This window comes from Fukomys damarensis, unplaced genomic scaffold (genome assembly GCF_012274545.1).
Source record: "Fukomys damarensis isolate Sample0158 unplaced genomic scaffold, DMR_v1.0_HiC HiC_scaffold_23, whole genome shotgun sequence".
In the NCBI taxonomy this organism is placed as follows: Eukaryota; Metazoa; Chordata; class Mammalia; order Rodentia; family Bathyergidae; genus Fukomys; species Fukomys damarensis.
In genome coordinates, this window is record NW_022900935.1 from 22972241 (window position 1) to 22994420 (window position 22180).

The following is a 22180-nucleotide window of genomic DNA, read 5'->3' on the forward strand; positions in this document are numbered from 1 at the left end:
CCTCCTGCCTCAGCCTCTTGAGTAGCTGCGTTTACAGGCATAGACTACCATCTGTGGCAAGTGTTTTGTTAATTATTTTTTGGAGGGGGGGTTCTTTTTTTGCAGTATCGGGAATCGAACTCATGACCTTGGGCTTGCAAGGCAGGCATGATGCCACTGAGCTAAATCCTCTGACCTGCTTTGTTAATTTTAAAGATTGAGTATTTTCTTCCTCTCAAAAGAACATTATTTTGGGTTAAAGACGTTTTATCAGTTCACTTAAAAATTGTAGTTTGTTAGATATCTGCTATTTACTCTTTAGTGATTTCTATAGATATTAAAACATAGTTTTGACTTACCGCAGTCCAACAAAAATGATTGGATTTATCATTTTTTATTATGCTAAATATGTATTTAGACCACTTCAACTCCATTTACTCACTCTATTTCTTGTGCTGCTATTGTCATGATGTTTAATTTTCATTTATTTTAGATCCTGCAAAGCATCATATTGTTGTACTCATTATTGATTTATATTTATCCACATATTTACCCCTTCCTTGAGGTTCTCTTCAATCTGTTTAACTTTTTTGTGTTTCTTCACTTTTTCTCTGCCTGAATAAATCCCTTTAAATTATCTCACTTTTTATCTGGTCACCAGTGTCTTTATGGTTGTTGCCTCCCTTTCCTTTTTGCTGGCTTCCTCCATCTGTATTGCCCGGGCCGTTGTCAAGATTAAGTCCATCCAGGCCCACAGCAAGGCTCTGCATGGGCCTCCCCCGCTGAGCTCCAGCCTGTCACACGTATCCATTGGGTGATTTGAGCTTTTAAAAGTCAAAACCAAGCTTGGAACAGGAAAAGTTTGGGCTAGTAGTATGGAGGATGGGATGTCAGGATGACAAGGATTAGCAAACATTAGGAATTCTTGACTCCTTTTCCTTTTTTTCTCTGGTGGTGGGAAAGATGGGGTCAAAATTTGGGGGAGAGTCTATAAAGGTGGCAGTGTGTCTTTGTGAAAACTTCTTCTCTGAGTCAGCCTTCTTTTATGTGTTGCCTACCTTTAAGGGTCTGGTAGACTCTATTGGCCAGTGTAGTTTCCTAAGATTCTATGGAAAAATTTATCTATGCCTCTTCCAAGATGCCAGGGACTCTAAGGGACCGTTCATTCTAAGGGGTGAATGGCTTTGAGAAGCCAGCACCACTGTGACCATCATATCCTACCATTCCTCTCAGCAGCCTCCAGCAAAACAAGTATTTATTAATTCAGATTTGAGTCAATGTTTGTTCAAAGCTCTGATATATAGATCAGTGAAGATGCCTGGTGGGGGTGCTGATTGTAATTAGGGACTCTTCATGCAGCATTTTGAGAGGCTTTCATACTTATTTATGTTTTTTCCTGATTCTGAATTCATGACCTTCTTGGTGACAGACCCAAACTAAATCCATATCAGACTGGAATATAAACAAGTGCCTGTTTCTTTGTTTGTAACACTAGCTGTCTCTTTCTCAAGAGCAGAGTGTCTCCTTTCTCTACTCTGAAATAGCCTCTGCTTGTAAACTGTGGCATTAAGAAAGAGAAATGAAATGTCAGTGTTTATAGGTAGCATTCAATGTATCCAGCACTGTTCCAAGAACTTTATGTCCACTTCTCACAACAATCCTACAAATTGTTGACTTGCTATAATTATTACATCCCACCTTCATAAATAAGAAAACAGTCTGACTACAGAGTATGAGCTCCTAATCACTGTGATATTTGGGTGGGGTTTCATCTGTGTATTGAGGGACAACACAGCAGGGACTCACTCACCTCTCCAGGGACCAGGCGAATCACTTCCCTGTACCCCCTCCCCCTGGAAATGTTAGATGGACAGTGACCAATCCCTGGACCCTATTCCTAAGGCCACCCTTTCTTCCTCCTAAGTCTATGTTTCTTTAGACCCACTCTTCTTGCCCCTGATCAAGATAAAAGAAAGTTACAGATCTGTAGTCCTCTGAGTCACTCTTGTCCTGGGTATCCTAAATTAATTTAAAATGCCCAATTCTCATGCACCCAGTCATTCAATCTGAAATATTAATGAAGTTTTGTTTGTTCCAGACCCTTGCTGGTTTCTGGGAAACAGAAACTAATCTGGCACTCTGTCTATAGTTGGGTTCCTTGATGTTTAGGAAAAGCCCAGCTTCTGGAGCCATTAGCAGGTTCACACCAAGTACCTTTCTTTGCACACCATCTCTTTTAAACATTAATTGTTCTTGCCTGTGCATTTGCTTGTGATCGGAGAGAATGGAGTACAGATCCTGTGTTACAGTGGCCTCATTCAGGGCATTTGCCCCAGCCTGTTACTTTGAGGAAAGCCCTCTTCACATCTTTGTTTCTGAGGCTATAGATGATGGGGTTGAGAAAGGCAGAGATGACATTGTAGAACAGAGCCAGTTTCTTGTCCCTCTCTGGAGAGGCATTGGCCCCAGGGTTCATGTACATAAACATGGCAGGTCCACAGAACATGGTGACCACAGTGATATGGGAAGCACAGGTAGAGAAGGCCTTGAGTCGACCCTGGGCTGAGCGAATTTTCAAGATGGTGGCAAAAATGCAGATGTAAGAAGCCAGGATGAAGGAAAGTGGTACCAGTAGAAGAATGAAGCCTAGGATGAAATCTACTTGGTCGTTGAAGGATGTGTCTGCACAGGCCAGCTTCAGAACAGCAGGGACCTCACAGAAGAAGTGGTTGATCTCACTGGGGCCACAGTAGGGTAGGCGCATGGTGAAGACAGTGTAGACTAAGGAACAGCTGACACCCCATAGTCCACAAAAGACTACCATTGCTCTGCACAGCCATGGGCTCATGATAACCTTGTACCTGAGTGGGTAGCAGATGGCCACATATCTATCACAGGCCATAACAGAGAATAGCCAGCCCTCAGTAATGCCCAAAACCAGAAAGATGTACATCTGGGCCACACATCTAACATAGGAGATAGTTTTCTTTTGGCAAATCAGGTGCACCAACATCTGGGGCACAGTGGTGGTGACATAGCTCATGTCCAGCATGGAAAGGACACTTAGGAAGAAGTACATTGGTGTATGGAGGCGGGAGTCCAGTTGGATCAAGGTGACAATGAGCCCATTGCCCACGAGTGTGGAGAGGTAGAGGAAGAGGAAGATGTTAAAGAGGATTACATTAGTTTGGAAATTTCTAGAGAAGCCCAGAAGAATAAATTCAGACACAGAGCTGTTGTGCTCCCAAGGGAAGTCCGGCATTATTCTTCAGTGGCAGAAGGGGAAAGGGATGTAGTGGTCCAGCTTACTATGCATATTCAGGTGCTATGGCTGTTCTGCCGTCAGACAGTTCAGTGGTGATTTGATTCTATTTCAAATGAATATAGCTTCAGAGATGGAGGTCTGCCTAGGGTGAGGCTAATTTTGGGGAGGGGAGGAAAATCTTCATGGGATATTTAGCTTCTCAGACCAAAATCTTTTCTGAGAATCTCCAGGGTTTCATTTCCTTCTCTTTCATCAGCTTCAGAAAGACCTCCCTTTCTTCTCATTCCGGAGCTACCATGGTATAGGATACTGCTTGGGGGCTCTCTTCCCCACTCTTAGCTGCAGAGGGGGATAATGAAGATTTGAAACTCTCCCCTCCTTCTTCAAAACATGTCCTCAGAACATTTTCTTTCGGTGCCTTCAACTTTTGATCACTGCAGAGAAATAGACAAGGGGAGTCAGAAATGTGGGGAGAGATACATGCCTCAGTAAAGGTGAAAAGTTCTTTAAAATTTTTACCTGGGCATGTGTTTGAGTCTTTTGTGTCTCTAGAAGTCTTCCCATATCTTATTTTAAGTGGTGTTGCTCAGCAATTATGCCTCTTCCTATTCTTATCCACTCTTGAAGGGAAGAGCATTCCTGTTTGACTCTAAAATTTGACCGTGCTTAAGACAGAATTTATTCTGTCTGTTGCCTCTGCTTAAAGGCAGCTTTGGATTTTCTGAGGCCTTTTAGCCTGGTGGGAAATCTCTCTGAATGATAATTTACCTTATATAATCCTTTTTTCTTCTTGAGGTTCATGATTGGCAGGGAGCACGGGATAAAGACTGTGCTAGATTTAAGGCCAATTCTCTTGTGCCTGTGCCAGGGGAGGTGACATGTTTTTGTGGAGAAGCATGGAATTTGGAATCAGCATTTTTCAGTTAGATCTTGATACTTCTATTGTGGCTCTTTTAATGCGTTTTATCTCCTTGAGTCTCAATTTCCTTCTCTGTGAAACGGACGTAATGCCTACCAGGGAGATATTCTGTGAGAACCGATATATGGTACGCTTGGTAGTCCAATAGTGCTAATTTGCATCAGTAGAGAAGAGACAAGCTTGAGAGAAAGCATCCAGAGAGGGAGCAGTGCTTAGCGTACAAACCCAGGGAGCCAGAGTGCCAGTGGTAAAAGAGGAAAGAGGGCCAAAAACAGTCAAAATATGATAATGTTGAAGTTATAAGTTACTCAGACATTTCCTGTGATGAAGGCAGAAGTCAGATTGTAGTGGATTCTGAGGAGTGGACTGGGCTATAAAGAGGAGTAAGAAGAGGAGACGTCTATAGCAAGACATAAGGTGGAGGAAGTAGTTTCTGTCCCCTGCGGTTGAGAAGAGTTCAGCGTGTGTGCGTACAGAGCGGGAGAGACTGAATAGGGAGAGAGAAGTGACAGAGAGGGGCTCTTCTGAAGCAGGTAACAATAGCAGCAGAAGAATGAGTCATGCTCCAACAGGGTGAAAGTGGAAGGGGAGGAGGTAAGAACAGGTGACAGAGATACAGTTACCTGTGACCATCAGAACACTCAAGGTCACATTCCTGCAGGCCAACCAGTCCCCAGGGCTGTTCCTTCATAGCAGTTTGTACTCACAGTGAGGAGGGAGATTCCCCTCCAACCAGATACCCAGTCACAACCGGCTAGAACCAGAGGCTGATGTCAACAATAAAAAGTCTTACAGCACGAATGTGAACTCTCCTGTCCCTCCCCTTGGCTCAAAAGGCCAAGCACCCCAAGCTCAGACTGGGCAAATAACTGGAACTTAAACTGATCAATGCAAAGAAACTTGGAAAAAGTAAAAAAGAGGCTACATCATTGAGGAAGATTCTAACAGACTGAGGAGTGTGTGTGCACACACACGTGTGTGTGTGTGTGTGTGTGTGTGTGTGTGATGGAACTGTAGCTGCAGCAGCCAGGTCACATGTGAAACATTATTCTCATTCTTGGGCCATATTTTAAGGGAAATGTGAATAAGTTGAAAGAGACTATGACAAAGGATCTGCAAATCACACTGTGAGGGTGAGCTGAAGTAGAGAGAGATGTTTCTCCTACTGAACTGAGTGGTGACAGTGCACATTTGGAAGCTAAGGACCAACTCTTTTGCAAGTCAAGTGAAAGCACAGGTGAGTCATCTAATGTGGAGGACAGATGAGTCTTAGTCTGGGTGGTCCCAAGAGATAGAGTTGGAACTTACACCAAAAAAGGCAGGTTTCTTCTTAATATAATCAATTTAGGAGCTAGGATCAAAATATACCATGTCTAAATTTAAAAATTATTATACATTTGCCATTAAACTCTCTCAAAATACTTCCCTTCACTGTGAATACACTAATCTCATCGTTCTTGCTGCTTTTCAAAGCACTTCTGGAAGTTCTCTTTTGCGAGTGTTTTTATAAGATGTGATCAACAATGTAGTGAATCTGCTACCAGGTGCCATCCAATGGAAATGCAGGCTTGTGAAAACATTGTGGTGAACCGTTCTCCACTTTATTCACTGGATCTGCCATTGTGTGACTTCTGGCTGTCCCTAAAAATCAGAATGGCCATGAAAGGTAGATGTTTTGAGCTGATGTAGGATATTGAGGCAACCATGACTACACAGCTAAAGGAACTCATGAAAGAGGACTTCAGAACTACTTCAGAAAGTGGCAAGAATGATGGGGTAATCGAGTTCAAAGCAAGGGGAAATATTTTGAAGGAGATAAATGGCAATGTATTTTTTACTGTCCTGAAATTTGAGAAATTAAACATTCACAGTAGTTTTTGATCACACCTGTGAAGAAGGGCCTGCTGTGAATGGAGAGGAGGTGGAAGCAGGCAGGTGTCCAATTAGAGAGAGAAATAAGGACAGGTGGAGAGCATCAGGCAGGGATGGCCCGGTGTTGAGGACCATGTGCCTGCCTCAAGCCCCTTCCTCTGCCCCTCTCCTTACCTGGTGCTGGGCTCTGCGTGAAGGGTGAGCCTGGGGCCTCCTGGGTCTTCCTTTAACATTATGCTCCTGGTCTTCAGGGAAGACAGATCAGGTAGCTTCTTAATGAGTTTTCTGTGCCTTGCAATCCTCTGGGGCCTACAGCAGTCTTCCCAATCCCTAAGCACACAATTTACCCTCTCACCCTGGCAACCAAGGCCTGCACACTTGGGTACCTTGAGTTTCCCAACCCAAAGGCCCCTGTACTCCATAGCCTACCCCTATTCTATCTCAAAGTCCCAGGAAAAGATGCGTGAGTATCAGTTGGAGTAAGTGCATGGTTTGAGAATTGCAAGGAATGAAGACTGGAGAAGCATGTCAGGGAAGCCTTGCGTGGATCACAGAGAATGAGTAGGGGCTTCCCAAGGGCCTTGGGATCAGGGTAGGGTTCCTCTCCGCTCTCAGCTGTTGGGATGTCCCTCCTCCCCATCCTACTCTGAGTACTAGCCTGCGTTGTACTCTGGAAGACTGACTTCCTACAGGGAAAAGAATATGTCCCAAGAAATGGTGGCGTCTTTCATAGAATCTGGATCAAAGTGAAGCAACTGATACATACTCTGCATGGGAACAAAACCCTGGTAGAAGCCTCTATGACCCCATAACTCTTGCATTTTGCACACCTGAAAAACCAATACTCATCTGGATGTTGCCAAGATCTGCCTCAGAGACTGTCACTCTCTGCATTCCTATCAGTAGTGGCCTTGTCCCCTTGAACCAAGGCTACAGTGGTCTCAGAGATCCTGGATAGCTGAACTTGGAGGAATACTTCCTTCTGCATACCTTAATGAACAGGGTACCCTAGACTTCCCTTCTCCAAGCAAATATGTTTATTCTTTTAGACCCTTGAGCCTAATATGGATGGGGTCTGATCACATCTCGAGATGCATTCAAGGTATCTTTTCTATTGTCCTGATGCAAAATATTGGGCATTTATTTATTTATTTGTATTATTTTTTGGTACTGGGGATTGAACTCAGGACCTTGTGCTTGCAAGACGGGCACAGTGCCACTGAGCTAAATCCCTGGCCGTAGGGCTTTTTTAAAAATTAATTTTATTGGTACATTTTAGGTATACAATACAATGACATTTATTATTGGAGATTTGTACCTTTACAGAATATATCTTGATTCTTATTTTTTCCCCATTCCCCTGCCATCCCTTCAACCCCTCTGCTCCTCCCTATTTTTACAAAGACTTTGTTTCCATTTTTTCATTTCTCATATTAATTCCATTCCCTTCTTTCCTTTCCCCTACCCCTCCAACTTCCTCTTCCCCTTTCCACCTTTTCTTCCTATTTTACATGATCTATTATACATTTTGATTCTTATTTGCACTTTCACCCCTACCCCTCCAACTTCCTCTTCCCCTTTCCACCTTTTCTTCCTATTTTACATGATCTATTATACATTTTGATTCTTATTTGCACTTTCAGTTTCTCACACCAGAAAAACTATTTGGTATTTACATGTTTGTCCTATTTATATCACTTAGAGTATGGCCTCAATGTGTATCCATTTAGCTATAAACGTCTCTAGATTCTTATTCTTTATGGCTGAATAGTACTCCATTTTATTTTTTAAAAAAGCAGCACATTTTCTTTATCCATTCTCCAGTTGATGGGCAACTGGGCTGTTTCCAAGTTTTAGCTATTACACACTGTGCTGCTATGAATGTGGGTGCACATATATCACTGCGGTATGATTCTTTTAATTCTTTTGTGAAGATACCCAACAGGGAAATAGCTGGGTCAGATGGGACCTCTAATTCTAGTTCTCTGAGGTATCTCCATGCTGATTTCCACAGTGGTTACACCAGTCTATATTCCCACCAACAGTGGAGAAGGGTTCCTTTTCTCCCACAGCCCTGCCAGCATTTATTACTGGTTGATTTCTTCACAGCAGCCATTCTTTCTGGGGTGAGGTGGAATCTCAGCGTTTTCATTTGCATCTCTTGAATAACCAGTGATGTTGAACATTTTTCATATGTTTATTTGTCATTTCTGCTTCTTTGTCTGAGAAATGTCTGTTCATTTCAGATGACCATTTTTGGATTGGGTCTTGAAATTTGGGAGGTCTGATTTTGTAAGGTTTTTTCTTTTGGTACCAGGGATTGAACTCAGACCCTTGTGCTTGCAAGGCAGGCACCGTACCCACTGACTAAATCCTCAGCCCTTTTAAGTTCTTTATATATTCTGCATAGTAGACCTTTGTCTGAGGAGCAGCTGGTAAACATTTTTCCCACATTGTGGATTTTCTCTTCGTGTTGTTGGTGGTTTTTCTTGCTGCGCGGAAGCTTCTTAATAAGATGAGATCCCACTTGTTGATTCTTTGTGCTAGTTCACATGCAACTGAGATTTTGTTGATGAAATCTTTTCCTATGCTAATGTCTTCAAGAGATCCACCTAACCTCTTTTCCAGCTGCTTTAGTGTTTCTGTTTTAATATTTAGATCTTTATTCCATTTCAATTTTAGTTTAGTGCATGGTGAGAGATATAGGTCTAGTTTTAATCTTTGGCAAGTTGAGACCAAAATTTTCCAGCACCATTTATTAAAGAAGCTATCTTTCCTCCAGTGAGGATGGTTGGCTCCTTTGGCAAAGATGAGGTGGCTTGTATCTGGAGTTGTTTCTGCATCTTCTAATTGGTTCCACTAATCCTAGGGTCTGCTTCTTTGCCAGTACCATGCTGTTTTTATCACAGTAGCTTTGTAGTATAGTTTCAAGGTGGGGATTGTTATAATCCGTACCTTGTCTTTATTGCATAGAATTGCTTTTGCTATTCTAGGTCTCTTCTTGTTCTAAATGAGTATTTGGATTGTTTTCTCAAGGTCTGTGAAATATGCTACTGCTACTGGTATTTCAATTGGGATTGCATTGAATCTGTATAGCAGTTTGGGAATTATGGCCATTTTCACTATGTTGGTTCTTCCTATGCAGCAGCAAGGGATGTCTTTCCATTTTCTGATATCATCTTCTATCTCTTTTTTCAGAGTGCTATAATTTTCAGAGTAGAGGTCTTTGATTTCTTTCATTACGTTGATTCCTAGGTATTTCTTTTTTGGGGTATGCTATTGTGAAGAGAGTTGTTTCTCCAGTTGAAGTTCATCAGTGAGTCTGTTGTTCATGTACAGGAAAGCTCTTGATTTTTTTAATATTGACCTTGTATACAGCTACTCTACTAAATGTGGTTATTAAGTCTAGAAGACATTTTGATGGAGTTGTTGGGGTGTTCTATGTCGAGCATCATGTTGTCTGCAAATAATGACAATTTGACTTCTTCATTTCCTATCTTTATTTCTTTTATTTCTTTCTCTTTTATAGTTGCTATGGCTAATGTTTCCAAAACTATATTGAACAAGAGTGTTGATGGTGAACATCCTTGTCTTGTTCCTGATTTTAGTGTGAAGGATTTCAGTTTTTGACCATTTAGTATGACATTGGCTATTGGTTTTTCATAGGTGGCTTTTATCAGCTTGAGGTAGAGATTGTCTATTCCAGTTTTTGGCAGGTTTTATCATAAGTGTGTGTTGGATTTTGTCAAATGCTTTCTCTGCATCTATTGAGATGATCATATGGTTTTTGTCTTTGGCTCTATTAATATATTGTATTACATTTATTGAGTTGCATATGTTGAACCATCCCTGCATCCTTGGGATGAATCCCACTTGGTCAGGGTGTATGGTCTCCTTGACGATCTTCTTCATTCTATTTGCCAGTATCTTATTAAGGATTTTTGCATCTATGTTCATTAGTGAGATTGGTCTATAATTCTTTTTAAGTTGGGTCTTTCTCTGCTTTTTGGATCAAAGTGATACTTGCTTCCAGGAATGAATTTGGGAGCATTGCTTCCCTTTCAATTTCATTGAAGAGTTTAAATAGTAGTGGCAATAGTTATTCTCTAAATGTCTTGTAGAATTCATCAATGAAGCCATCAGGGCCTGGCCCTTGTTGGTAAGTTTTTAATTACATTTTCAATTTCATTGATATTGGGTTCTTTAGAATCTGTAGGTCTTTGTTCAACTTGGGTAATTCATGTGTATCTAGGAATCTGTCCATTTCTTCTGTGTTTTCCATCTTATTGGCACATAGGTTCTTGGAGTAGGTATTGATGATCCTCTGGATTTCTGCTTGGTCCATTGTAATTTCACCCTTTTCATTCCTAATTGCATTCATTTGGGTGTTTTCTTTCCTTTTTCTTTTTTTGATAAGGTTGGCTAAGGGTTCATCAATTTTTTTTATTCATTCAAAGAACCAACTCTTTGCTTCATTGTTTTTTTTTTATCATTCTTAGTCTCCATTACATTGATTTCTGCTCTGATATTTATAATTTCCTCCCTTCTAATAGCTTTGGGTTTGTCTTGCTCTTATTTTTCTAGAAGCTTTGAGGTTCATCATCAGGTTATTTGAGCTTGCTTTGTTTTCCTAATATGAGCATTCACTGTTGTGAATTTCCCTCCTAAGACTGCTTTCATTGCATCCCATAGATTCCCATATGTTGTGCTGACCTTTTCATTTAATTGTGGAAACTGTCTGATTTCCTCTTTAATTTCCTCTGTGACCTATTGGTTATTCAGAAGTGTATTCTTCAATTTCCATGTGTTTATAAAATTTTTGCTGTTTCTTTTGTTATTGATTTCCAATTTCATCACACTACGGTCTGATAATATACCGGGAATAACTTCAATTCATTTGCACTTACTTAAACATGTTCTATGAGAAAGTATGTGGTCTATTTTGGAGAACAACCTGTGTGCAGCTAAAAAGAATGTGTATTCTGATTTTGTGGGGTGGAACACTGTAAACATCTGTTAAGTTCATTTGATCAAGAGTTTGATTGAGTTCTAGTATTTCGTTGTTTATTTTCTGTCTAGTTGATCTATCTGTGACAGTTGGGTATTGAGGCCCTCCACTATTATTGTATTAGTGCTTATTTGATTTTTCATGTCTGTTGATATTTGTTTTATATTGTTGAGTGCACTAGTGTTTGGTGCTTATATATTTATGATTGTCATCTCTTCCTCTTGGATTTTTCCTTTTACAAGGATTTAGTGTTCTTTTTCTCTCTTAATCAGTGTTGGTTTGAAATCCATTTAATCTGCAAATAGGGTAGCTACTCCTGCTTTTTGGGGGGGTTTCTGTTGCATTGGAGTATTGCTTTCCACCCTTTATCTTTCTATGAGTTTCTTTTTGAATTAAGTATGTTTCTTATATGCAGTGTATTGTTGAATCTTGCTTTTTGATCCATTCTGCCAGTCTATTTCTTTTGATTGGTGAATTGAGACCATTAACATTGATGATTATAACTGATATATATTAACTTATCCTTGTCACAGCTTTTTCTTTTTGTTAGATTGTCTTCCTTTGTATTTAATTTTTTGTTGTCCCTGATAGATTCATTTTGCTGGGCTTCCTGGGGTTATGATCCTCATTGTCTTTTCCTAGGATATTGTTTAAAATTTTTTGGAGTGCTGGTTTGGTATTCATGAAGTTCCTAAGGTGCTCTTTGTCATGAAAGTATCTTATTTCTCCATCAATTTTGAAAGATAGTTTTCCAGGGTACATCAATCTATTTGGAGGTTATTTTCCTTTAGGGCTTGAAATATTTCATTCCATGCTTTTCTTGCCTAGTGGGTTTGTGTTGAGAAATCTGCTGTTATTCTGATGGGCTTTCTTTTGTATGTGATTTATTTCTTTTCCCTAACTGCTTGCAGAATTTTGTTCTTCTGGAATCTTAACTGTTATATGACTAGAAGTATTATACACCTTTTAAAAAAATCATTGCTAGTTGGAAACCTATGTGCCTCGTTTATCTGCATGTCAAGTTCTTTTCCCCTGGTTGGGAAGTTTTTTGCCATTACTTCTGTGAACAGTTTTTTTTTAATGTCATTTGCACTCTGTCTTGTTCTTCACTGACTCCAATCTGTCATGTTATTCTATTTTGCATCATCTAGAAGCTGCTGGATTGACTCATGGTCCCTTACTATTTTAATTTTAAAAAAAATTTTAATTGAGTTTATTGGTACATTTTAGGTATACAGTACAGTTACATTCATCATTGGGATCTTGTACCTTTACATGACAGGTCTTGGTCCTCATTGTTTCCCCTTGTCCCTGCCCTCCCTTCACTGCCTCCCTATCCTCCCCATTTACAAACACTTTATTTCTATTTTTTCATATTTTTTTCTTTTCCCTTATTCCCTTGGTCCCTTACTATTTTTTAAGAAGTTTTTCTTTTCCTGGTCACTAATCGCAATCCTGTCTTCTATATCTGAAATTCTGTCCTCACATTGGCTCATTCTGCTGCATAAACTTTCAGTGGAGTTTTTAATCTCCTGGATATTTATTTGCATTTGTATTATGGACTCCATTTGTTTCCTATGTTGTGATTTCATCATGTTCCTCAGCTCTATTTTTTAAATCTGTGTCTGCTCTAGATTTATTAGTCATGTCTTGCACTATGGACACAATCTCTGTTGTTATCTGAGAGATTATTTCTGATTTCATTTTTTTCTAGAGCCTCTTTTGTTGCCAGTTCAAGTATCCAGGTGATGGAACATCAGATTGTTCCCTTTGGGGAACAGATTGTGCCCTTTGGGGTTGCCTTATGTGATCTGGAAGTCTGGTTTTGAGCCTTGTTTACATGTCTTCCCATTTCAACAGATGCAGCCTGCTGTGAATTTGTTGAGGTGACTTTTTGCTCACCCAGTGGTTTTATTTCTCAGAAAGCCACCAAGAAGCCTTCTCTCTGCTGTTCACCGCTGAGTCAATTCCTGGGTTCAGAATGTTGACCTTCTGCATCCCTGCGCTTCCCTGCTGTCCAGGTAGGATTCTGGTTGTGGCCTGTGCACACTTGGGATGGCATCTGGGCATGCCTCTGCCTGGGGCCTGCCTCCTGACATAGCTGTTGTTGTTTGGCTGGGGGCTGTGCCTCCCCATTGCTGGTGTGTGAGAGGGCTTCTGGCTGGGGTCTGCATATACTTCCCAATGATATTTGGGCAGGCCTCTGGCTGTTCCTTGTTCATCTGTGCAGCTGTTTTCCAGATGAGCCTCTGGCTGGCCCTGCCCACAACCTTCTGGTCCCCACAGTCTTCTCCTGGGATCTGTGCACACCTTGGCTTCTTTTTAATGCTAATCTTTTCAACAACCATGCTATCTTTTGTGCCAACTTTGCAGTCACTTACTTTCTGGTGAAACTCCGAACTTTTTATACCTTCTGGTTCTGCTTTTTGTCCCTGATTCTCACTATAAATTTGGCTAGAAACACCAGCAATACATGTGATACAGCCTGAACACTGGGCTGCCTTGAAATTTCTTCTGCTAGATTAATCAGTCCACTGTCCTTAATCTCAGTCTCTTGCAAAGTTTCATGATATGGGCAAAATGTAGAAAAATTTTCTGTGAGAGTGTAACACGCATACATTCTAATCCAACTGAGCAGGACAGCAGAGTCCTTGTTACCAACCAAAGCCTCCTGAGCCTGGCTTTGATGCTCTGCATTCCAATCAGCATTTTGGTACTTTGAGCTCTGAGCTGAATCACCCATGAAGCTCTGTTTACAGCATTCTAGAGTATCTCCAGCTAGTATCTCAGAAGCTTTCCAAACTCTTCCTGTAAATCAGTTCCAGAGGCTTCTCATCTACATGGTCAGGTACAGTCACAAGAACAACCCCACTCAGTGCCAGTTTTCTCTATTAATCACTTTCCTGTCACTGGACAAAATACTTGAAGCCCACAACTTAAAAGAGAAGGGATTTATTTTGACTCACGGTTTTTAGAGAATTCAGCCAATAATCAGTCAATTCCAAGGCAGAAATAGCATGGCAGAAGGGAGGGTGGAGGAAAATTGCTTACTTTATGACACCCAGGAAGTAGAACAAGAGAGGAGCCAGGGGCTAGAATGCTCCCTCCCAGGTTACAGCCCCAGTGGCCCACCTCCAAGCAGGTAGCACCTCCTAACAGCACCTTTAGCTACTGAACTCATCCATGGATGAATCCACTGGTGAGTACAGCATCCCCACAATCCCATCACCTTCCAAACCTGAGTATCTGGGAGACATTTATTATGGTACTGGGGTTCAAATCTCATCAGTGTCACTTCTATCACAGAATATTTGGCAAATTATTTAATCTTCTTCTGTCTTAGTTTCTTTGTCTGTACAAAGAAGATAACACCTACTTCTAGAGTTATAAGAATGAAATTAGTAAGTACATATAAAGAACTTAGTGACTGTCATATAGAAAGAACTCAATGAAGTTATTATTATGTAAACATAATAAATATCACAAAACATTTTATTGATATAAAAGCTAAATTCCAGAGAAGGTAGATGAGTTTTCCAGAGACACAGAAGGTCAGTTGTGTATTTAACCCTTGAGGACAGTTTTCTCTGAGTCCTTCCCTAATATTTCTATTAGCATATTAATGTGAAAGTGTTTTTTCCCCCCACATATCTTCCTTGTCCTAGGAGGCTTTAATCATTTCAATATATTCAGTGAAAGTTTGATAATGTACATAAAGAGAGCAGAGGCACTGCAGGGTCCATGGTCTATGGCCTATCGAGTGTCCTCATTCATTCCAACTAACTTGAGGAAAGCCCTCTTCACATCCTTGTTCCGGAGGCTGTAAATAATGGGATTAAGAAATGCAGAGATGACATTGTAGAACAAAGCCAACTTCTTGCCATCTTCTGGGGAAGCTTCAGATCCAGGCCTCATGTACATGACCATGCACGGAATACAAAACATGGTGACCACAGTGATGTGTGAAGCACAGGTGGAGAAGGCCTTAACCTGCCCTTGAGTGAAGCAAATCCTTAAAATAGCCACGAAGATACAAATATATGAGGTCAGAATTAGGAATAATGGAATCAGAAGCAAGATAAAACCCAAAATAAAGTCCACTTGGTCATTGAGGGATGTGTCTGCACAGGCCAGCTTTAAGACAGCAGGAATTTCACAAAAGAAGTGGTTAATCTCATTGGGACCACAGTAGGGCAGACTCATTGCAAAGACTGTGTAGATGAGGGCACAGAGAAGACCACAAAAGGCAGAACTGACTGCAAGCAGGACACATAGAGTTTGGCTCATCTGGACCCCATAGTGGAGGGGAAAGCATATGGCAACATATCTGTCATAGGCCATAGCTGCAAATACCCAGGTTTCAGTGATGCCCAGGGTCAGAAAAATGTACATCTGAACCACACACCCAACATAAGAGATGGTCTTATGCTCGCTCACTAGATGGACCAACATCTGGGGCACAGTAGTGGTGGCATAGCTGAGATCCAGTAGAGAGAGGATACTGAGGAAGAAGTACATGGGTGTGTGGAGATGCACATCTACTCTGATCAGGGTAAAAATGAGCCCATTGCCCAGAACTGTGAATAAGTAAAGGAAGAGGAAGAGGAAGAAGAGGATCCAATTAGTCCTGGGATTTCTGGAGAAGCCCATGAGGATAAATTCAGTTATGAAGCTATGATTTCTCCATCCCCGATTGTGCACGTGGCTTTCCTTCTGAGGAAAGAAGAGGACAAATTTCTGATTAATCATATAGTCTCCACAAGAGAATACTGTGTGGGATCCAGGGATGCACAGGCTGAAGCCAAAATATCCATGTCCACACCAAGGGAACATTCTATCCAAATTGGCCTACACAGCTCTGGGTACTTAGCAGGGATTCTAATAAATACATGTTGCTTTATCTACTTTGTTGAACTAATTAGCCATAATAAAATTCCAAAGTTATAGCAATGGGAATTTAATAGAGAAAAAGTTTTGCTTTGAAGAAAACACACACACACACACACACACACACACACACACACACACACACACACCACAGGACACATATAGCACAAGCCAGTCAAAGTCAGAACTCTAAGGAAATACAAAACATTTTGCAGTAAAACAAAAGGTCCGTAATTTCAAAGTCATTATTTCCAATGTAATCAACAATAATAGATGTTGCAAAGAATAGTATGAATATAAAATAGGAAGAAAAAAATGCAGTTTCTTCTTTGCCTTCTTTCTCTATGATGCCATACTTTTGAAAACACCTACCATAAATTTCCAAAAAAGGAAATATTTGAAAAAAATGTTGTTTTGGGGAAGAGAAAATAATCTCTTCTGTTATTCCCGCATCTGCCTTTTCAGCCCTACCAGCAGTGGTTTCAACTGTAATGAAGACACTGGCAGGTAAAGATGACCACAGGAACATTGAAACCCAGAAAAAATCTTAGCCCTGGCACAAAAACATGACACATATTTACCTGTATGTGCAACATTTACTTAAAAATGAGTAAGGCATCCTCCAAAGCTATGTTGCTCATAAGAAAGAAAGAGTTGAGCGTGGGTGGGGATAGATCTTCACTTTATGAGATCAGCATCACTATTTTCCTTATGAGATCATATTCATATTCAGTTTGAAACCTTCCATGGTTTCTTGTATCATTCAGAGAAAAAGGCAAAGTCCTTCATTAGTTCCCTGAAATTACCTTCTACCTCTAACTCTTACCTGTTTCAGCCACACAACCTTTTTATGTTACTAAGTCAAGGCATAGTTCTATTTCAGAGTGTTTTGGACTTTCTGTTCCCACTGCTAAAAATTTTTTTTTCTCCGAGTTTCTTTACAGCTTCTCCAAGTATTTGCTCAAATGTCATTTTCTGTAGTATACAATGTTTCAATTGTCAGTTTCTCTCATAAAAACACAGAAATTTTTATCTTCTTTTATTTATTTTTTTTTGGTATCGGATTGAACTCGGGTACTTGTGCTTGCAAGGCAGGTGGCAGAAACTTTATCTTCTTGATTCATTGCAAATCACCAGATTATAGAAGAGAGTCTGGCATGTGATAGGCATTTATAGATGTTGGATAAATTAGCTGAGTCTAGACTGGGCCCTGAGAGCGGGATGGCAATATTACTTATCCTGGAGCTATCCTTGACTCTGAACTTTACTGCCTCTGTAGCTAGCCACGGTGCTGACCTCCTTTTGTGGGTTTTCTCTTGAATTTATACAGTTCTTAACAAATTTTGAAACAGACACTGGTTCTAACTACTTATACCCAATTTCCACAGTGATCCCACAGTGCTATAAAGTCAATACCCACCATTAAGTGCATCTTAAAACTAAGGAAACATATTTATCAGGGTTAAATAGAGTCCAATGGTTGTCAGAATCTTGCTTTTAATTCTTGGACCTGCAATTTAAAAGGGAAAATGAGAAACTAGACTTGTCTACCTACAGAGGAGAATTTATCAAGAAAGGACTGGTGAAATCATGCTATATTAGAAGGAAGACACTGAGATCATTTAGCTTAGAAACTTAAGAGGAACTTGAGATATCATGAAATATTCCAAAGATTGCCATGCAGAAAAAATAGAAATGTGTACTGTATGTTTCCAGAGCGAAAAATAAAAAATAACTGGTGAAAGTTACCATGGAAAACTTAAGCTTAGTTTCCAAAATATTAAAATACATCTGGCGATTCATACCTCCCAACAATGGAACGAGTTGCTGTTGTGAGGAGAGTAAAATAAAATGCTAAGCTCTTCACTTTCAGAAGTGTTTGAGCATAAACTAGAAGGCAGTCTCACTCAGGAGTACTCTCATTGCTTTGATGTGAAGTCAGACTGGACAATTTTAAAGTATCTTTTACCACAAACATCCAGTGACATTAAGATTCAAAGAATCAATAATTTCGGGGGTGAATTTTCAGCGTATACTCGACCTTATGGCAAAGTCAAAATAAAGTAATATGGCAATAAAAGGAAATAAGGAATCTTGAAATAAAGCAAAAATCTAAAATTTGTCAACTGTACTGTGAAATTTAAAAAGATAATTTAAATTTGCATTTTCTTGTTTTTGCAATAAGGGAGCTTGCTTTGGGGCTACGATTGGTTCTCAGGAAGCATTACTCTCATCTCTTTACAGTCTCCGTGTCAACCCATCCTCATAGGGGAAGGGAGAGCTTGAGAAAAGAGGGCTACAGGCCCACAGGAGAGCTGTAATAGAGCCTTTTTTTCTGTCTAAAATTCTTTATCCTTGTCTCCTTTAAGAGGATATTCCAAGAACCAAACTAGGTAAATGTAGACCACTTAAAAAAATTGTCAATATTGATAGTTGGCAACTGTACTTTAATCAGAGGAGAACTCTATGCGAAGCAAAACGTAGTGTGGACAAGGAACTCCACCAAAGAGTGTTTTCACCAAACTTTAATAAGAGCTTCTTTCCTGGTACTGTATGTCCTGTTCTAGCCTCTCTGATCCAATCTGTCCTATACACTGTCAGAATGACCATTAAAAAAGCAGAACTGGCCGTGCTATTTCCCTGAATGAAAGCCTTTAAAGACTCTCAGATCTCTGACCATAGCACCCAGTACTTTTTGGAATTTGATCATTACCTACCAGGTATTCTACCCTTTTTCCCAGCAACTCTCATTAACCTACATGTTTTCATATGACTTGCTAAGTAGGAATAGTTTTGAATTTTAACAAGGTTGAAATATATCATCCATTTATGTTTGTGGCTGCTTTGCCCTCCAACAAGAGTTGAGAAGTTGTTACAGATAACATATGTGTTCTGCAAAACCTAAGATATTTACTGATTCCTTACAGGAATGACTTCTGACACAGCTCAAGACAAACCAACTCATTCACCCTTCTTCAGCTGCTCTGGATACTTTCACAAAGCTGTGGCACATGAAGTAGTACATATCTGAGGTCAAAAAATCGGCTTGAATCATCTAGCTTTGCCATTTGCCAGCAGCACAAACCAGAGAAAGTCATTGTCCTCATTAAGCTTCTATTTGATCATCTTTAAAACTGGGTGAATAACTTATACCTTGAAGGCTTGTGTAAAGATAAAGTGAGATTTTTGGATATACCTAACACTGTGGCATTAAATATCATTTATTATTATTACTGTTATTATTAAACTATTCATCTAGTTGAAATGTTATCCCGTTTTCTCCTTGGTGAAATTTTAATTGTGGAAGTCTTCTGTGATTCCCACCATACTTCTCCTTCCTCTGTCTTCATTACACCTTGAATGTACAGTAGCCCTGGACTTATGAACATTTGAGCTGTGAACTTTCACAGGTGTACTGTATAAGACTCACAGTTGTACTGTATAACAAGGCTCACTTTGTTGGATTACAAATGAATTCAAACTCATTTGTAAGTTGGGGATTTACTGTACAAGAACCTTGTCTTTTTCTCCTCTTTATCTCCAACTTTTAGTAAGGCTATGAGCAGGAGTTAATAAATATTGGATTAACAAGTCTATAAAGTTATGTCCATAGTATAAGAAGAATGAGTTATTTTAGAAGGACGGACTCTCAACCCAATGTGTCGTCCATTTGTTTCTCTTTCAAAACTACTTCAAGCTCCTTTGATGATTCTGACCAGTTACCTACTCCTATCACAACTGAAATCCTCTTCTTGGAAATTTGTTAACTAAAATGAAAAAAGCAGGAGGAATCAAGAACATATAGGTAGACCTACATGTTATCTTATCTCCTCAAATGAGCTTCTCCTCTAGTTCTAATTTGTGTCCCCTGACATGATATTAAGTTGGTGGGGAAAGGGACAGGAATAGAATAAGTTTTTATTATGCACTGACTATGAGCTAATTACTGTACCTCAAAGATGGGACAATGGTTAAGCGTATGGACACTAGAATCAGACATCAGTTCTAATCATGACTCTGATGCTAATTAACATGATGGTTCCGGGAAAGTTATCCAAAGTTTATGTGTCTACATCCTCTTCTAGAAACCAGTGATACCAGTACCTGTCTCAAAGGGTGTTTCTCATGATTAACTGAAATATTATGTGTAAAGCTGTTTAAAGCTGTTCCTGCAGGGTTGCGTTCAAAAAGAGTAATTATTACTGCTCTATTATTTTATCCTCATGAGAAATCTTTTGTTTTATTTTTATTGGTATATGTTTGTTGTGCGTAATAATAATACTCATTGTGGGAGTTTGTACATGTGCACAACATACTTTAATTCATTTTTAATCCCCTTTCCCTCTCCTCCCTCCCCCCTCTGCACCCCACATATATATAAAATATGCATGTTGTAGTATGTGATGGTCACGCTCTTCATAGGGACTAGGTGCATGTGCACAACACTTCATGACCCCCCTTTTAATCTCATTTCCTTCCCCTCCCTCTTCTCTCCATCTATAAGAAGTCTTTTTTTAAAATTCTGAATTTTTATCAAAAAATAAAATCAAGACTCAGAGAGGTTCACCCAGTGTGGCACAACTATCAGATGACACAATTCCGATCCGTCTTTCTCCAAAGACCTTTCTTCACTAGACTGTGCTCATTCTGCGCTGTCCCACAGGCAACACGGCCAGAGTTATGGTTGGCTGTGAACTGATGGGTTAGCCTTCTCAGATGCCTGGTCTAATCCTTCAAGTCCCCAGCTTTATCCTTCAAGACCCTGACCTAGCCTTCCACCCTGATCCCAGGCCTAGTACACACGCTGCCTCCCTACCCGCGTCCTGCAACTGCCTCAGACAGGTCCAGCATCCATTTTCTAGGTTGAAGGGAGCCCCCTTTCAGCCACTCTCCGGAAGTTGCTGCATTTCAACAGCTCCCTGACAAATACTCAGGTATTTTATTAATGAGGCTCATGGGTATTAGGACTCTAACAGTCTCTCAGGGTGCAGTCAAATAGGATCCCAGGGTCACCTCAGGAACCTGCCAGTCCTGAGGGATGTCATTACTCGTGAGAAGTTTCGGCGACGTGTCAGGAGCAACCATGGTAGAGAGAAAGTCTGTATGTGTCCCAGTGGAAATCTTTGTTTTTTTTGGACAATCTGTGTTGGGGGGTGGGGCCTCAAGGAAGGATGTGGAAATTGGTTCTTCAACCCAGGCCTCTATTTTGGCACCTGGAGGTAGTGCAGCGAGGAGGCCAAAATGAAGGTCAAAGTTTTAGCTATTTTTGCCTTATTTAAATATTATGTAAGTCTTCCCTTAGAAAAGATGTTAGGACTGAAAGTCCATTCCAAAGATTGTAAGTTAGAGGTGGGATCACTGAGAAAGTGTCCCGAAATAACTGTGAGAAGTCATACAAGCAGAGGTAGGCCCAGGAGCATGTATTCTGATTCCAAGATATTTTCCCACCTCTCCAGTCACTGGTGCACCTACTGGCTGAGGTGATTTCAAACCTGCATTTGGGTGCCCCCATTTCTGTGTTTTCTGCACTCACTTTTCACTCTTTTATGGATCACAAGAAAATCTTTTCTGATCTTCCCTTTCACTGACTAAAGCAGGTTGGGTACTAGGTTGGAGTGGGGTTAGCAAGTGATAGGAAATTCGACTGAAGAAATTATCGGGGTCAGGTCACGGAGAATCTTGTAGGCCAGTCTGAAAAGACTATATTCTGTACCATTCAGTGGCAGCAAGGAACCAATGAAATTCATTATTTGAGAGAGTGACACGGTTTACTAGCATGCCGAAGCTGGCTCATGACAGCCAATTGTGCTCATTTTTTTTTCCCAAGTCTGTGTTTGGTGACACCACATTGGTAGTTTCGAATTGGCCATGGTCAGGATATTTGTACGAAAGAAATTGGAAAATTCTACAAATCAGGAATTTGAAATTTTCCCGGAGAGAGGATTGTCAAGAATTTACTAGTACAACACTGAGTGATCAGATGAGCATTTTCAAAGGGTTGGTAGCCATTGAGCATAATAATATTGAAGGGAGGAAGGACAATTGAAGGTTACTAAAATATTCTAAATGAGAGATTATTAGGAGTTATTGTCCAGGTACAGTAGATTTGGAAAAGAGACAGCTTGGGAAGAATAAAATGGGTTGAATGTGCAGCATTAGTCGTTTTGGGTTACTGGGTGTATGATGGTGACATGTATTGAAGTGGGAAGCCCATGTGGGAGGGGAATGGATTTAAAGTGAATACTGATGA

General features: G+C 40.3%; 2 protein-coding genes across 10 annotated transcripts in view; both read right to left on the bottom strand.

Moving 5' to 3' along the window:
* Positions 1-423: 423 nt before the first annotated feature.
* Positions 424-22180, bottom strand: part of LOC104869131 (putative olfactory receptor 2B3) — a 166808-nt gene continuing 145051 nt past the window's right edge. For 8 of the 9 annotated variants that reach the window (XM_033767650.1, XM_033767649.1, XM_033767651.1 and 5 more), the window contains one exon: positions 424-3678. In XM_033767650.1, coding sequence (XP_033623541.1) covers positions 2294-3241 — 948 coding nt within the window. In that variant the 5' untranslated portion in view covers positions 3242-3678 and the 3' untranslated portion in view covers positions 424-2293. Of the gene's footprint in view, positions 3679-3763; positions 3924-22180 lie in introns of those variants that run through there. The other variant, XM_033767657.1, reaches the window with a different exon arrangement.
* LOC104869163 (olfactory receptor 2B6) lies at positions 14588-16007 on the bottom strand. Its single transcript, XM_010634262.3, has one exon. The coding sequence runs from the start codon at positions 15874-15876 to the stop codon at positions 14797-14799; it is 1080 nt and encodes a 359-aa protein (XP_010632564.2). The 5' UTR covers positions 15877-16007; the 3' UTR covers positions 14588-14796.

Excerpts from the sequence above, each read along its gene's own strand:
- LOC104869163 (XM_010634262.3), bottom strand. The coding sequence starts at position 15,876 with ATGTTCCCTTGGTGTGGACATGGATATTTTGGCTTCAGCCTGTGCATC.